Here is a 16,643-nt window from a genome sequence, read left to right as displayed (position 1 = left end):
GAAATACAGGGGGCGTAAAAAGTACAGAAAAGAGACCTTAATTAGCCCATATAAAGCAAACTAAGATGCCTTAAATTACATGGTATCTTTTCTTTACTTTTACGGCCCCCTAATGTCCATTTTCTTTGCTTTTATGGGCCCCAGGTACCCCGTCAACACTGGCGGTACCTATGCATTGAACCATATCATGCTGATCACTTGCTAAAATTTGATTTTAGAATTTTACAATTAAATACGGCATATCTGTGGCAAATATGATTTGTTTATAACCAAGTATTTCAATATCATCAATGAAAAAGATGATATCTTCATTTTTGAGGCCCCCTAACTTTAGGGGCCTAAAACTAAATCATTCAAACTCATTACGTGAATCATTACTTCCAAATTGTTATACATGTAATTATCTTTTAGAAAAAAAGGAAAAGCTACCTGCAATGTTCAAATTTGGGAAAAAATCAGTCCATTTATGGAGGGTTAAGTCAAATTTTTCTTTAACAAAACTGGTATGCATTTTGGAAATTCCAAACGCCGGTACATGTGCTGATCGTGGATAGGCCTATTCTTTGTTTCATTGTATTTTACAGGCTGATAAAGTAATGGCTTATTGTAATGAAAACGTATGCCAATTAGACAAATGTGTTTAAAGGTCCCGTATTACCCACACCTACGTTTTCATATACATTTTAACACTGTCCCATATTACCTTCATGTGAAGGTACCATTGTTATGACGTCAATTATTTAAGAAATAAAGGGTAATGCATGATCCTTTATACGAAAATAATGTCGAGGCAGTAAAACGTAAATAATGGGTGAGGCGAGCGAACCCATTATTTAAACGCTTTTACTGCCGAGGACACATTATTTTCGTAAAGGATAATGCTGCACCCTTTATTTCTATTCTATTACCACAAAATAGTGCGATTTAAAGAGAAAATATCACATTTTTTGCCCAAATATTTCAAGTTGTTTACCTCAAGGTGGAGCGCCTACGCGTATCCAAAGCGTATGCACATTCCAATAACACAACCTAACATTCCATTCTCCCCTATAAGCAGGTATGCACATACAATAACACACCCCTGGCATTCCATTCTCAACTACATAAGCAGGTGTGTTGTGCGCTTTGCTGTGCGCTGTGATGATAGAAGAACATAAAGTTTGTTGCCCTGGTCACTTTATCGCTAATTAATGGTCCGTCATGTGATGCGTTTCAACAAATCACAGTGCGCGATTTTGAATAATGGGTCGTGGGGGTAATAGAATTGTCAATAACCACCTGCTAAACATGTCATCAAAAATCAGATCTTCAATAAATAATTAGTCATTCAATTAGTAGTCAATTAGTAATGCACGTAAATGACAAATTAAATCATGATAAATCGCGAAGTCAAAAAATTCGTCATTAGTCATGCAAATGTAATTTCTTATTTTTTACAAATTAAATATTATAAGTCATGAAAATATGTTGAAATTATGCAAATTAATGTGAAATGATATTACTTTTCTTTTAGCATTATAAATACATAATTTCAGCATTATTTTCTGTGAATAAAAAAATTATATCTTGTATGACTAATTTTAGTTAGTGGAAAATAAGTCAAATTAGACCTTTTTTGACTAACTTAAGTTTAACAGAGAAAAGGTCGTTGAGGTATTGCCCTGTGCTTGATCGGACTATTTTGATTTTTTTTATTTAACTTTGCCGCCATCTTGGATTTGACCCCCTTAACCCCATCAAAAATTTGGCAGCATGGTTCATTTGATTCATTGGATACCAAGCTTTATAGCTGAATACGTCTTTCAAGTGCCAAAATGCGATCCAAAAGTGCGTCTTTTTCCGTGTATTTCAATGGTGTGTTTAATGGTAATGCGCTCTATGGATTTCAGTTCAAAAACCAAAATGAGCATGCAAGTCCTATGGGAGGCGTTTTTGTGACGTAAGGCCCTGGACTATAATAGATCAGGCACAGAAATCTGTGACAATGTGGGCGAAGTTGGATTTTCGCAGGAGAATTCTGCAAGAATCCTTGATTCGTGCAAATGATAGAATTCCTCGATTTATGTATCCACCTCCCGCTGCCCAAATTAATGATAAAACAACAAGGTAGATAATGATATAGCGCCCTGCTCGTCGAACCGATAAGTCGTCTGCTCAAGGTTGCTTGTTGCCGGTTCGTTATAAATCAAAACCTGAATGCCCGCTATGAAATAAAACACGGTTCTAAAAGCAGCACAAAATCTCACCAAATTAGCCAAGAGATCTACTCTTTAGTGTATATATAGACGAAGTTGAACAAATCATGTATTTAAACGCATTAAATTTCCCAGTGTATCCTCATTTTATGTAACTTATTGCTGAATTAAAAAAAATGCGAGTACATCCTCTGAATCTAGTCCAAACTAGGTTTCGTCAGTGTTGCCTATTATATCTCTACCACTTTTTGGCTTCATTCGCCGTTGTGGTAGCAATATAGGCAACGGGACGAATGAACTAGCTTTAGGAGCATGCTTAATTACCTTTAATGTTTTGTTAAAACAATGGTACACAGTAAAGATGAAAAACATGCAATTAATTTAATTTTATTAATCTATACATGCTAGAGTGAATTCTGTTACCAATTTAATAGTATTTGGTGCTATTTTTGTTAGGTCCCTGCATTTCGTAACGGGTTGCTCAGTTTGTGATTTTCAATGAAATGGCAACGAACTAGCTCGAGCTCAGCGATCTATGTTTAATACTGCCTTCTATCACAGTTACCAAATCTAATTATTGCGAGCGGAAGATTCACAACTTTTCTACCGTAACCGAGGGGCTGTTTTTGATGTTAACCCCACCCACCTCAAATCAGTATTATTGTATAATTATATAAACGATTGAGATCAATTATACCATATGGGGGTTCAGTTGCTTCAAGAAAGAGTATCAGTATATATTAAGTATAAGTCGAACCGGGAGTGAAACTTGGTGCTCCATAGATGGATAGCCATGTTATTACAAGCTGGCAATCCTTTGTTTCCCTATAAATCACTCTGTATGGAATGGGGTGTTGCCAAAAATACACATTTCGTTTTTAATAATATTTTGGTCACTTTGCCCAAAATGTGTGATTTTTAGACCTCTTTTACTAAATACTAGTAAGCAATGTAGTGTACTTAGGACACACATTTTGTTAAAGTGGCAATAAAAAAAACCTGGTAAAAAACACATTCAAAAGTGGTTGTTGCTGGCCTTTTTTTTTCTGAAACCCACAATTTTGTACATAAATTTTAATTTTATTTAATCTTATATTTTCCTTATAGTTTGTAAGAAGCTGGTAAACCATTTTTTATGCACATACTTATAGGCCTACCACTTGATATGTCATAATAAAAATGTGTCTAAGCTAACAATTATTTTGCGTACAATACGTACATAGTTGATGTGTAAAATTTTACACAACTTGTGTATTTTTTTCTGTGTGTGTATCGATATAATCATTCGCCCACCAAGTAATTAGGGCACAGATGGGACAAGAAAGTAAGAAAGAAAAAATATGTCTGGTTATCTGACCCCCCTCCCCAATAATATACATGAAATGCTACAACTTTCCAATAACCACTTGATCATGAAAATCAGACACCTTTTTTTCTTTCTCACCTTGCAGTCAGTCTGTGAGTACCTTCTCCACGTACGCCATTTTGCACATGAAGCTAATTTCACTTCTCGATTAAATTTACCACAATGTTGCACCAGGATTATGTATTTTGTGCATGTCGATTTATAAAACATATTACGTAGAAAAACTTTTCTCCAATCAGTGATGAGCGAAGTATTTTGGGGTGACATTTTACTTCACTTCATGCAATGATTACACAAACTAAGTAAACTAGCTTTGTTACAGTTCAAATATGTATTTGAAGCATTTTACAAACTGTTATCAAAATTTTACATATATTATGTATAATTTTATTTTATATCATGTTTTTTTACATAACATGTGTGTGGACGATTTTCTAGGTAACTCTGGAAAGGTATCTGGCACTTTTCTTCTGTTTCTTGAGTGTTAAGATAGAACGGCAGCATCTATGATACAGAACCTTCTCAGGAAGTGTATCTTTTTGTTCACTATATTTGAGGATTGGGTCAAATTGGTTCTGGCTACATACTTGCCCGGTGGGTGGGGGGGGTGGTACTCAGTACAAATGACCATATGGGGACGTGCCGCAAATATGGGTAGCATTTTCAGCCTCTTGGTATATCAATGACCCCCTTTTCAAAGCCTTTGGTATATGAATGGGTCCTTTTTTCAAAATTTTCTCAATTTTTTCGGAGCCAAAATTGTCAAAATTTTCCCAAAATTTTGGGAAATTTGTAAAAACTAAGACAATTTGGGTTAAATTCGGCCGAAAATTTTGACTTTTGGTATATCAATGGGTCCAAATTTCTTGAAAAATTGGTATATTTATGGGTCCACTTTCAAATTCTCAGCGCACGTCCCTACCAAAACCAAACTTGAGTACCCCCGGGCATACTTGTAAGAGTCTTTGCCAGTACATGTACTCAGCATCCTTTTGTTCTTGTTAGTTCACTATATGGGGTCTTTTCGTGACAAATAATACACTCTTGCATGTCAGTTCTTGACCTCTTGACTCCATGTCTTTAGTCTTGATCTTTAATAATCTATTTGGAACACACAAATAGTAAAGAGCAAAATATAAGGCATGGTAAATATGAGAACACAGGAAATATAAGGGATGCGTATTCTGCGATTGCAAGAAAAAAACACCCCAAATATCTTTTAAACAGAATTAACAACTATAAGAGATTAAAAGGTAACATTCTAGGGTGACAGAATTACAATCAATGACAGCATATATTAATACCGGACATACTCACTTGAATTTGTGTCTAAAATGTGGAGATGTCCTTAGAGACATGCTTTTGGTGTCTTCCTGGGGAAGCAATACTGAAACGGCTTCACAGGACTTGCCTTGCTATGGCATTATTTTACATTCATGACAAAGTATTCAGACTCATACGCACACAAAAGTACACATACTCATGAAAAGTAACCAGCTTGCAAGTCAGGATAGAGAGAACAATCTTAAAAGTTCATGTAGACTTACCTTACTCAATCCTGTTGATGACTTTTCATGCATTATATTGGTCATGCGATCATACAAGTCTGCGATTCGTTCTGGGATTCCATCCTTGCCTTTTGTTTGGGTCCAATACCAACTCAGAAGTAAAACTACTAGAGGTGTGTGGGTATCTATAGTCAATTTGTTGCTATCAATGTACTCCAGCAAAGATTTCCCGAGACTCTTGGTTTCCTCATTCAACCCAAAGAGCTTTTCTATATACTCTTTGACATCTTTCCTGGTCATCTTCTTCAGTTCTAATCGCTTGTATCCAGGGACTTTCTTCAGGATTTCGTCTTCTCTCCAAGGTCTTGTCGTAACAAGTAGCCGGCATTCCGTCAAGACATCATTTTTCATGATTTCGACAACACCAATATCATCATCCCTTAAGAAAATGTCCTTAGGGGCTTCATCAAGTCCGTCAAAAATGAAAAATATGGACTTATCAAGAGATTGGATAACTTTGCGAATTTCGGAGTCACTGATTTGCATGTTTTTAAGCAGCTTTTTACGAATTTCTTCTTCAATGCTGACTTTGCGGTTAACTGATGCTAATTCTAAAATAAAAAGCAGCCGAATATCTTCCATGGTTTTCCCACAGCACCAGTCATGAGCTAGTTTTGCACAGAAAGATGATTTTCCTTGGCCAGGACTTCCAACTAAGAGAAAACGTGTGTGCTTTTTATCTTCTTCAAGCTCAAACAAATCCTGATAAGATTTCAAGCTCTCTCTGATAGGTTTTAGTCCCGACTCAACGATGCGATCTATGGTAACGGGTATATAAACTGTGTCGAAGTCTATACATTCACCAGTCTGCCACGGATACATTTGCTTCTTGCAAATCGTGTTCTCATAGCGCTTTCTCAGCTCTATTGCTATCTTCTCTATCAAACCTATAAGAGAAAGATTAACATTAATATTATCATGTATATCTTTCTGTTTAAGGATTTGATTTTCATTTTTATTGGCTTGGTTGTTTTTTATTACTTTACTTTCCTTACTTCTTCTCTTTTTTCAATGTAACATTTCTTTTTGTATATTTAATGGCTTTTTCATGCATTAGCTCAGCTTGTTCTAACCCTAATTAAATATTATATACCTGTGTATGTAGGGGTGAGTGTGTGTAGATGACATATCATAAGATGTACTTCTAAAACAATATTGTTCTTTATAATTATATCATGTTTGTAACTACGCCATTTGCAGGCGCATGTGCATGTGTGGGGTGTTTGTTTGGGGGTAGTGGTTTGTAAACACGGGCAAACAAGGACACAATTTGAAGTCTCTGTGGGGTGTGAAATGGCATAGAATAAGCATATAGCAGCTGTTCTTTGACCGGGCTGGTACCTAGCCATAGTGAAAAGGAGGGCATTCCATCATATGGTATATGCCTCTACCTTTGCAAATGCCAAATGTAGCACCCTAGCGAAAGAGCAGGCAGAGTGGGAGATACGACTATGTTCCATGCTCCAAAAATAAAATGTAGGCCGGACCAGCCCAACATAAGGCTGGTGACCCACCTTAATGTTTGTCATATCAAGATCTCACTTGACTGGGAAGTCACTGATGGAGTGCCCAGTATGTAAGCAGATCATAACTCCTTTGAAAGTAGCAACTATCAGTGGTGTAGCGTAGGTCATCATATTGGAGGGGCACCGACTATGATTGGGGGTGCACTGGGTCTGATTGGGGAGGGGGGGGGGGGGGCGCACAAGCCGATTTTTGGCAATTTTCCTTTGGGATTTTAAACATTTTGCAATCGATGGGGGGGGGGGGCATGTGCCCCCATGCCCCTATGACGCTACGCCAATGGCAACCATGAAAGTCAATCCCCTGAAAAGGCCATGTGTCCCGGTGGCTGTTACTCGGTAACATAGCGGCCGGGGTGCGAATAATCCGCCTTTTGATTCGTTGCCAACTTTTTCATGTAAAGAAGACGACAATGGCAACCACATTGAGAAGAAGCAAGTCATCAGACACGTAAGTTACCCAATTATTGTGACAAGATGATTAAGTAAGCCATCAATTAATATGACCACTGTTAAGCCCTCCATCAAGAAAAACATAATGAGCTCCAGTACTATCAACATAGGGACATAGAATGTCAGAACCCTGAAGAACACAGGGCACTGGGAAATGTTTCTTGAAGAGTCCAGGAGATTTGATACAGATTTAAGATTCACTTGATGAACAAGGATAATATGATCAATACGGATGAATTCTCAGTCCTGTTATCCAGCAGAAAGGATGGAATCAGCAGAGAAGGTGTAGGAATACTTATCTCACAATCTATGCTACGTTGCCTGGAGAGTTTTGAGTAAGTATCTTCCAGGATGATAACAGCAAAAATCAATTTGAAAAATGGCATCCTCAACATAATCCAAGTGAATGCACCAACATCTGCTCATAGTGAGGATGAAAGTGAGTTTTATGATGCCCTACAGCTATACTTATTATCATGGGATACTCCAATGCTAAGATTGGAAAGGACCACAATCTTTGGAATCCAACCATAGGGAGATTTGGGCTTTGGTGAAACTAACAGCAGAGGAGAGAAATTGCTTGAATTCTGCACCAATCACAATCTGGCTGTAAGTTACACCTTCTTCCAGCAAAATGAAACCAGAAAATCTACCTGGACATCACCATGTTGTAAATACCAGAACATGATTGATTTTATTGTCACACAAAAGGGTGATCTGAAGAAAATCCTCATTTGTTGGTCATACTGTTCTGCAGACATAGGTTTTTACCACAACTTAGTCTTTGCTAACTTAAGTCATCAACCATCATCAGATCTCTTCCAAAGAAATTTCATGTTCCAAGACAAAGTGACACCAAAATCGCAAAGGAATTTTAAGCTAAGATAGGTGGAGCCTTTGAATCCTTGCTCCATGTGGAAAATATTGACTGAAGAGCTCTGGTCTACATTCTGAAACACCACCAATCAGATTACAGAAGAGACAGTGGGATTTAAGAATGTCAGGCATGTCCCAGGTCTCCCTGATGAAGTTAAAGTAGACTGTGACCAAAGGAGAAGGATATGATAGCTATATGCTCAACGATCCCTCATCAGCTAACAAAGCCACATATGGAGCATCAAGCATTGGAAGAGGAAATTGCATGATGGAAGTTGAAGTTGCGAAGATGGAAGAAGCCCACGCAAGAAATAAAAGCCATGAACTCTTATGAGTTAGAAACTTGGGCAAAGACAGAAAGAAATTTCCAGCAGCAGCCAATGATACCCATGGCACTCTAAAAACAGCCCAAGCAGATATCATGAAATGCTAGCAAGAATTCTTTAGCATAACATCTTAACACTGAGTTTACAAGAGGTACTTTGGTCCTGGACTCAGTCAATACCACAGTCTCCTACCAATGAAGTCCTACCTAGCCAGCTGTTTACACTAAATGAAGTAGACAAGGCAATAAAGAAAAAAATCCGAACAACAAAGCCTGGGGTCTGGATAAAATCTCAGCTGATATACTTGCAGGTGACAGTTCAATGAGGTAAATGTTGTTAAAGATTGTAAAATACAGCATGGAATCAAGGCAAAATTACCAGTGGACTGGAGTGCTGGCCTTATTACACCAGCAGTATTTAAGAGAGGTGCTAAGTTGGACCCAACTAACTACAGAGCCACCATGCTTCTCTCAATCCTAGGTAATGTTTTCTGCATGATGGTCCTTATTAACAGAATACAGGACACCATTGAAGACAATTTGTCTGAGTCCCAGTGTGGACCTGGTATTGCCCTATATTGCCCTCAAACTACCAATTGCAACATATGGAGCAGAGTCTTGGGTCCACAAGATCTACTAAGCAAAAACCCGGAAGTCTTTGAGATGTGGTGTCTCCCTGTGAGGGGGGGTGTCTCAAGTCTGGTTTTGGTAGGGGTTTGCTGCTGAGAATTTGAGAGTGGACCCATCAATATACCAATTTTTCAAGAAATTTGGACCCATCGATGTACCAAAAGTCATAATTTTCGGCCAAATTTAACCCAAATTGTCTTTTTTTTTAATTTCAAAAATGTTGGCTAGATTGAGGCAAAATTGGGCTATTTTCCGGAAAAATTGAGAAGATTAAAAAAAAACAGACCCATCCATATACCAAAATTGGCTTAGAAAAAAAGGGTAATTAATATACCAAAAGGCCGAAAATGCTACCCATGTTTGCAGCAGGTCCCCTATGTTCATTTGTACTGAGAACCGCCCCCAGTGTCTCACCACTCCGTACTTGGTATATCATCTTAGAGATAGGATGAGAAATGTGTCAGCTTATAAAAGCCATATTGTAACATTTTTATAAAAAATAGATCAGAATTTCTTTTCCATAAAATGTTAGCTTTTACTGTCAGATACATGCATGTAACCCTTTTAATTTTGAGCCGAACAACTGAGGTAAAGCGAAGAAAATTGGAATGTATTGTGTTATGAACATCGTGTATGTGTTCGACCAATATTTCCTGCATTTTATTCAAAATCTCGAATTTTGACAAAACTACAGCACCTAGAGTCTTGATTTTCACAGGGTAGTTTAATTTAGTACATTATAATTGTATAAAAACAGACTTTTGAAAAATATTGAGGGTGTCCTCATCAGCAAATGTTACAATATGGCTTTAGTATGACAGAAGCTGTGTACAAACAACATCTCAAGTGGTTTTCACCAGGATTTAATTCACACAACCAAAAGGAAGAGGACGTCCACACTCCGCCACTGCATTGGAAGCGGATTGGAAGGGCAAGGCAGAAAAGCATGCAAACAGCAGACAGGAATGGAGGCGGCACTCTCACAGGAAAAACAACCAAACAAACAGTAAGATCTACACCCATAAGTCAAAGTAAGTAAGTCAAGTGTAACAGTCAGTGGTGGTGGAAGTATTCAAATTTAGGGGGAACAAGCATATGCTGTGCCTTTTTAACTGGGACATTTGCATAAGAAGTGCACAAAAATGTTTCAATTTCAGACTGCTTTTGCTTAAAATTTAGGTAAAATTTGGTGTTTGATGAGTCTATGCATACAAAATTGTGCAATTTAAAATATTTTGGCCCACAACACTGTTTCATGTTAAAAAGGAGGATACACAGGGCCATTAATTAAATTCAGGGGGAAGTGTCCCCCTATGACCTCCCTCCACCCATGATAACAGTGGACATACTGGATGTAAAATGACATAAGTTACAGCCATTGACCAGTGTCGAGTCTACATCTGTATAGTGAGTATACAATTGGATAGTAAACGCTCAAACCCCGGGCTCAAACCATGTCCATGCTAAGATATAGCCATTGACCACAGCCATGCCCATGCTAAGATACAAAACCCAAACATGTGTGTCCACAGTTGGCTAGTGTACAAATATTAACTGTCTACGAGTGTGTTGGATGAAATTATAATCATGATATGAAAGATGGATTGTCAAGTAAAATGGAATGATCCACCTTGTTTTATATTACTCATACATAAATTCTATAACTTTTCAAGAATATTTCATACTCATTTATTAACACAGCAATAAGTTTTGCTGTGACATAACATATTCAAAATAATTTACCCATAACTAAATCGGTGAGTCTAAGAGGCAGTATATGCATGTAGTGCACATGATGTGCGTGCCACGCATACTACGTCTGGCTAAGGTGCAAATATCAAAACGTGTTGCACGGTGATGGTTGATGGCAAAGAGATTGAATGGTAATCAACCATTGGACTGTCTATAATTTATGTATGAATGACATAATAAAAATTCAATGGGGGTTGACATCCTTGTTTGCCTGTGCTTACACGTTGGGGTGTATATGTGAGGTGGTGGGGGTGGGTGCATATGTGTGTGCGTTTGTTTTCACAGACAAACGTGGACCCACTTTATGCCATTTCACTCATAAAGGGCAGACCCATGGAAACAGAGGATGTCCATAGTCGTAAGAGAGCGTTGGGCAGAAAAAAACCTCCTATAGCCCATGTTCAGGAGCCAAAGACACACAGGAGGTTTTTCCTGCCCAACAACAATATCTTCCCACAAAAGTGCATTCTTTCAATAGTGAAATGTTAGTATGTAGAGGTCCATTATTATGCTGTTAACTATATAGGATGGTCATAGGGTCCATGTTTGTCAGTGAAATGCATTTGCTATTGGGGCTGCATGTTTTGTGCAATCTTATTCTTACCTTCATTGCTTTCTGGATCATGATCAGTTTGTCTTGTTGGCGGTTTACCTGTTTACAAATAAGGCAAAAAAGGTGTTTCCTTTAAAGCTTTACTTCCCAATACCTAAGTTATAAGTTCACTTCTTAGTTCTAAGGAGAGGAATGGCAGTGTGAAAACCTTTTATGCAGCTTTTCTTTGGCATAATTTTGAATAACACTTGTCCTATTGAGGCACAGTTTGAAACAGTGTTTTTTTTAAGAAGGGGTTGTTGCAACCCCCATTGCAACCCTAGTCTGGATTGTCTATTAAATGCCCTATACTGTTATATTTGGTATCAATGTATACAATGGAGTCTCCTCTTTATAGTGATACCACAATAAGTACACAATTTCCCACTTAAGGTGGCTGTGACGGCATGTGAGTGCACCCTTGCAAAATTGAAAAATCCCAGATATATACACTATAAAGTATAATAGGCCAACAAACTTTCGATTTTCACCAGACCTTTTACTACTTATGAAAGGGAAAGGTCTATTTAAATTAAACCAACCCCCATTAGACTCAAAGTTTGATGGTTGGCATTACCCCAGGGTAAAGTAATGTGTTAAAACAATCACTAAAATGATTGCAAAGGATTGTCCTACGATTATGGCAAAGGATGACATACATGTAGGTAAAGAAAGAATATGTCAAAACACAAATATGGTTTACTACATAAAGGAAGTTGGCCATATTTTATCAAATGCTATTTCTACCTTGGTTTATTGACCTTGACCTTTACTCATATTTATTTATTTATATTTATTTATATTTACAACAATTCGATCGGAGACCAGGCGAGAACCCAATAGTGCCTATGTACTAAATTAAAGGGTGGCCTAATTACACCAAACACAAATAAAAGGGACAGACATAAAATGGAGAAACCAAATGGATGAGAAAAAATAAATCAAGACAAAACAAATGAGGTGGAGAAGGAGATGGCTAGCACACCTGGTCATTAATGGCAGATTTGAAGGCAGCCAGGGATGGAGATTTGACTACAGTGTCAGGAAGGTAATTCCATAGCGTAGGTGCATATGGGAAAAAGATTTTTGAGACAGGGAGAGACGGGAAAACGGAATAACAAGGGCGCAGCTGTTGAGATTCGAAGGCCAGGCGCGGGTGCAGTTTAAATGGGTTTGGCGAAGAGCATAGCTTGTGAAGGATTTTGTACAGGTGGCAGAGTGTGGCCAGATCACGATGTTTGGAGAGGAGGGGGAGGTCTACTTTTGAAAGTACTTTTGGACGAACAAGAGCCAGATATAGAGAACGGCGGATATGGAGTGGAGCATTGTGAAAAGATCTGTGAAGGAAGCCTATTGTCCTATGAGCTTTCTTGCAAATGCTATCAACATGAACTTTCCAGGAAAGATTGTTACTGATCCAAATGCCAAGGAATTTTACAGAGTTTATTTATTTATTTATTTCATTCTTATTTAACCTGGGTTAACCTTTCAATGCACTAGCATTGTTCTCCCAAGGTGCCCAGGTTAACTCTTTCGATACGCTGTTGATTCATATAGAGCTGCATCTGAGGGTAAGGTTCCTTTTTGGTTGATATTATCATGGTCTTGGTTTTGCTGGCATTGGCTGAGAGATGGTTGGAACAGAACCAGTTATGGATGGCATTAATGTCCTCTTGGAAGCCCGTCAAATCAGAATTGCAAGTAAGAGGCTTATAAAGTGTGGTGTCATCTGCATAGAGCACCAAGGCACTCCCCATCTATGGAGTTGTGTACTTAAGTTATCCATAGAATACTACCCGCTTTCAACATATGGCTTGCAAAATCCAAGTAAACATCTTTCAACCCTATCGCACATAGTCAATGAGAAATGTATGGCATTTCCATTGATACCGAAAATCCATTTTGATGTAGAAAAGGGGCCACAGATACATGTAGTGTAGTGTTCAAAATTACAATATTGTCACTGTTCTTATAAATTCTGTACCTTTGTCAAGTTGTTCTTTGATCTTTGGTAGGTTTCCCATCATAGCTTCCTCAGTCTGCACATCATAATACAGCAGATTGTTAATCTGCAACCCCAGCCAACCAGTCGCTGTGTGGCGGTCATATTTTAATATGACTATGGGTCTCTTTAGAAAGAATGCGTACTGAGCTTCTGTATTTAAGAAAACATATTGTACAGATAGAGTGAGAAAAGAAGCATTTTTAAACCTTAATAAGAATACCACTCGATGGGGAGCTAGCACCAATGCCTTTGCAGGTTCCTTAGATTCAAGATTTCCCAAAAATTAACAAGTGGCCATAAGCACATAGGGGTGAATCAAGGGTCAACAGAGGGGTCAAATTTCAAACTTGCTCAATTTTTTTAACCATACCAAAGTATTACTCTCATCTTAAGGACTCAGCAAAAGATATAGTTTGACTTATCTGCGACGTACTGTTCTTGAGTTATAAGCAAAGAGGTCAATTTGTTTGGCCACACAGGGGTCAGAAACTAAACTTGCTCTGATTTCAATGAAAGATGGTCTCAAATCGTTCGGCATGTAAATTTAAGTGAAATAAGGAAAAGTTTGCACTATCTAGAGCATTTCATTACTGCCAAATTAAACAATAACATTGCAGCCTATTTATCCTCACTCAGTTTGCAATGTTTCTTAGTAACGAAACATCCTAGATGGTGAAACATTCCTTATTTGACTTGATTTTGCATAACAAACAATTTGAGTCTATTTTCGCCAAAATTGGAGTACTTGGTACTACATTGGTACTACACCCCCTGATAGATTTTGTGACTAATTTTGCATTTTGCTCAAAAATAACTACACACTGTAAACAAAAGTTAGGTATATTATATGGGCAAGGAATCCAATTACTGCACTGAAATTTCAGTGATTCAAGACAAGTGGTTCATTATATATGTTAAGAAATGAGGTACATTCTAGTGGTACCTCTTTTCTTATCATAAATAACGTACCACTGTCTTTGTGTCTTCAGTCACTGAAATTCCGGTGTAGTAACTGGATTCCTTGCCCCTATAATATACATAACTTTTGTTACCAGTGTGTTATTATTGAGATAAAAAATAGTCTCAAATTTATCAAGGGGTGTAGTACCACCTTAAGTTTCTGACCCATGTGAAGCCAAAAAAAACAAAAAAAAAACACCTACCATAGGCTATGACTTTTTGCTTATAGCTCAAGATAAGATAAACTATACTTTTTTTAAAAAATCCTTTACAGGGGAATATGGTTTAAACATAATTTGTTGAAAGTTTTTGAAAGTTGACACCCCACATGTTGACCTTTGATTTACCCCACTTTTTAATTTTGAGAACATCTTGAATGTGTTTGGGATCAACCATCTAACCCAAAAAGTAGGTTCGGGTTAATCCGGGAGGGGTGCAAATAAAGTGGTGTTAGCTCCCCGTCTACAGGTTCATTAGTGACATGGAGTGAAAAACTTGCAATTTATACCATTTCAATTCAAGGAACCTTTTGCTGAAATACCAAACTTTTCAAAATAAATGTTGTTTGGTGATCTCAAGATGTTGCTAAGAGCTCCCGATATAGAAGGCAAGGCAGGAATACACTTGAATCATGGGCTGACACAGGGGGAAAACAGGAAATGTCCAAAAATTTATTAAAAAGTTCTATAAACATGCTCAGAATTGACATGACAAGATTAGGCAGTTAGCATTTTTGTGCAGTTTTGTTAAATGTTTTGTAATGTTGTGCAATTTCAGGCACTTTCGTCAATTTTAGCTAACATCGGACATACTCCATATCTGTTTGGCAAGATTTTGTTTATTTTCTGTTCTAACCCCCTTTTGTCGATACTTATTCTGTGACCAATTCGTGGAGCGCATTACTGTTAGGCATTTATATCTCCTTGTGTCAGATATAAATCCTGGGATATAAATACCATGAAAAGTGTACTAAAAGTGAGCAGACCTATGGTTTTGTTAATAACTCGATTACATGTACATCATCATTACCTTTTTTGCAGTTGTGACTTGCTTGGTACTTCTCTGAAACACACATCAGAATTACATATGCATTTTCAACTGCTTCCGCCATTCTGTCATCCATGTTACCATCTGTATAGAAAAGTGTCAGTTGTTACTTTGGTATATGATGCTGTGTTTGGGGTGTTATTTTGCTACATTAGTAGCTATTAGTCGATTCAATATGTGTTGGTATCCTTACACCTCAAATAATAAAAATAGAATTAGTTTAATTTTTCTATATGCACCCTATGCTTCTCTTGAGGGGTCGGAGGTCATTATAGAGCCAAAAACTACAAAATGGTCCTATATCATGTTGTAATGTATCTCAAATTGTTCCTCTCAACGTTATTGTAGTGCATATTCCATATCATGTCACAGGAGGCCATAATGTGGGGTGGAGTGCCGGAGGTCCACTGCTGTTTATCAGTATTAAAGCGTGCATCACATTCTGATTTTGGCAAATAAACACATCTGATTGGGTCTCATGTATGGCGTATATTCATGTGGTTATGAATAATTATCAATTATTATCATTACTAGTATTACTATGGTGTCTCAAAATGGGTGACACAACCATTTCAAAAGGCATTGTGTCAGTAAATGTCTGTATTGACGGGTGTTATTTGGCAATCTAATATGGTCTAGTAAAACGATGGGATGATGCTAATCATTATGATAAATTCATAGGGAGGCACTGTACCAGTGTCGAGGTGCTGAAAATAACCCTTTGCCAGCACCTGCACCAGTAGGTGCAGAAGCTGGATTTTTCCCTCATGGATTTATCTATGGGGGTGCTCCCAACCTACTCATCTCTACCTATCACTCCTTCTATAATCTTTTCTTGCTACAATTTTTTGCAATCCAGTTAGCAAGGATAGGTGAGTCAAACTAGTTGGCTTGGTAGGATGGTTAACATCAGGTTTTGTCTAGGACAGTGGGTTTTGTCCTTAGTATAGGGTATAGCGCCTGATCCCAGGGGCGATTACCGACTGTAATATCATTCTGGGGTACAGGATATAGATCCCCAGTTTGATGGTGAAGGCGAGCGCCACATGGGCACCTTCTTGTGTGCCATCCCCTGTATACCGTGTTCAGTTATACTGCTTATAGTTGCAGGAAGTGTGGACGATAACTGGTATTGTGTCTATCCCTTTCATCTTTCTCTCTTTCTCCCCAATCATAGAGTAAAAGTAGGTTTTATTAACATCTTGGGATGTAAATAACATCTTGCAATCAGGATGCGGTAACCCTATTAACCTCTACTGACAACACACATCCTGCCAGCGCGTCAGTATATGGCAGAAACCCCTCATGAATTATGAAGTACAAGAATAAGGAAGGCTGTAGAACCCAGGGC

At 37.9% G+C, this 16,643-nt stretch overlaps 1 protein-coding gene across 1 annotated transcript in view; it reads right to left on the bottom strand.

Moving 5' to 3' along the window:
- Positions 1-4,562: 4,562 nt before the first annotated feature.
- Positions 4,563-16,643, bottom strand: part of LOC140167874 (uncharacterized) — a 57,590-nt gene continuing 45,509 nt past the window's right edge. The window contains exons 11-15 of the mRNA XM_072191164.1: positions 15,275-15,376; positions 13,265-13,435; positions 11,293-11,340; positions 5,109-6,016; positions 4,563-4,662 (exon numbers count right to left, since the gene is read on the bottom strand). Of these exons, the coding sequence (XP_072047265.1) occupies positions 4,642-4,662; positions 5,109-6,016; positions 11,293-11,340; positions 13,265-13,435; positions 15,275-15,376 (1,250 nt within the window). The 3' untranslated portion in view covers positions 4,563-4,641. The remainder of the gene's footprint in view (positions 4,663-5,108; positions 6,017-11,292; positions 11,341-13,264; positions 13,436-15,274; positions 15,377-16,643) is intronic.

Source organism: Amphiura filiformis, chromosome 13 (genome assembly GCF_039555335.1).
Source record: "Amphiura filiformis chromosome 13, Afil_fr2py, whole genome shotgun sequence".
In the NCBI taxonomy this organism is placed as follows: Eukaryota; Metazoa; Echinodermata; class Ophiuroidea; order Amphilepidida; family Amphiuridae; genus Amphiura; species Amphiura filiformis.
This window is presented reverse-complemented; position numbering and strand designations above follow the sequence as displayed.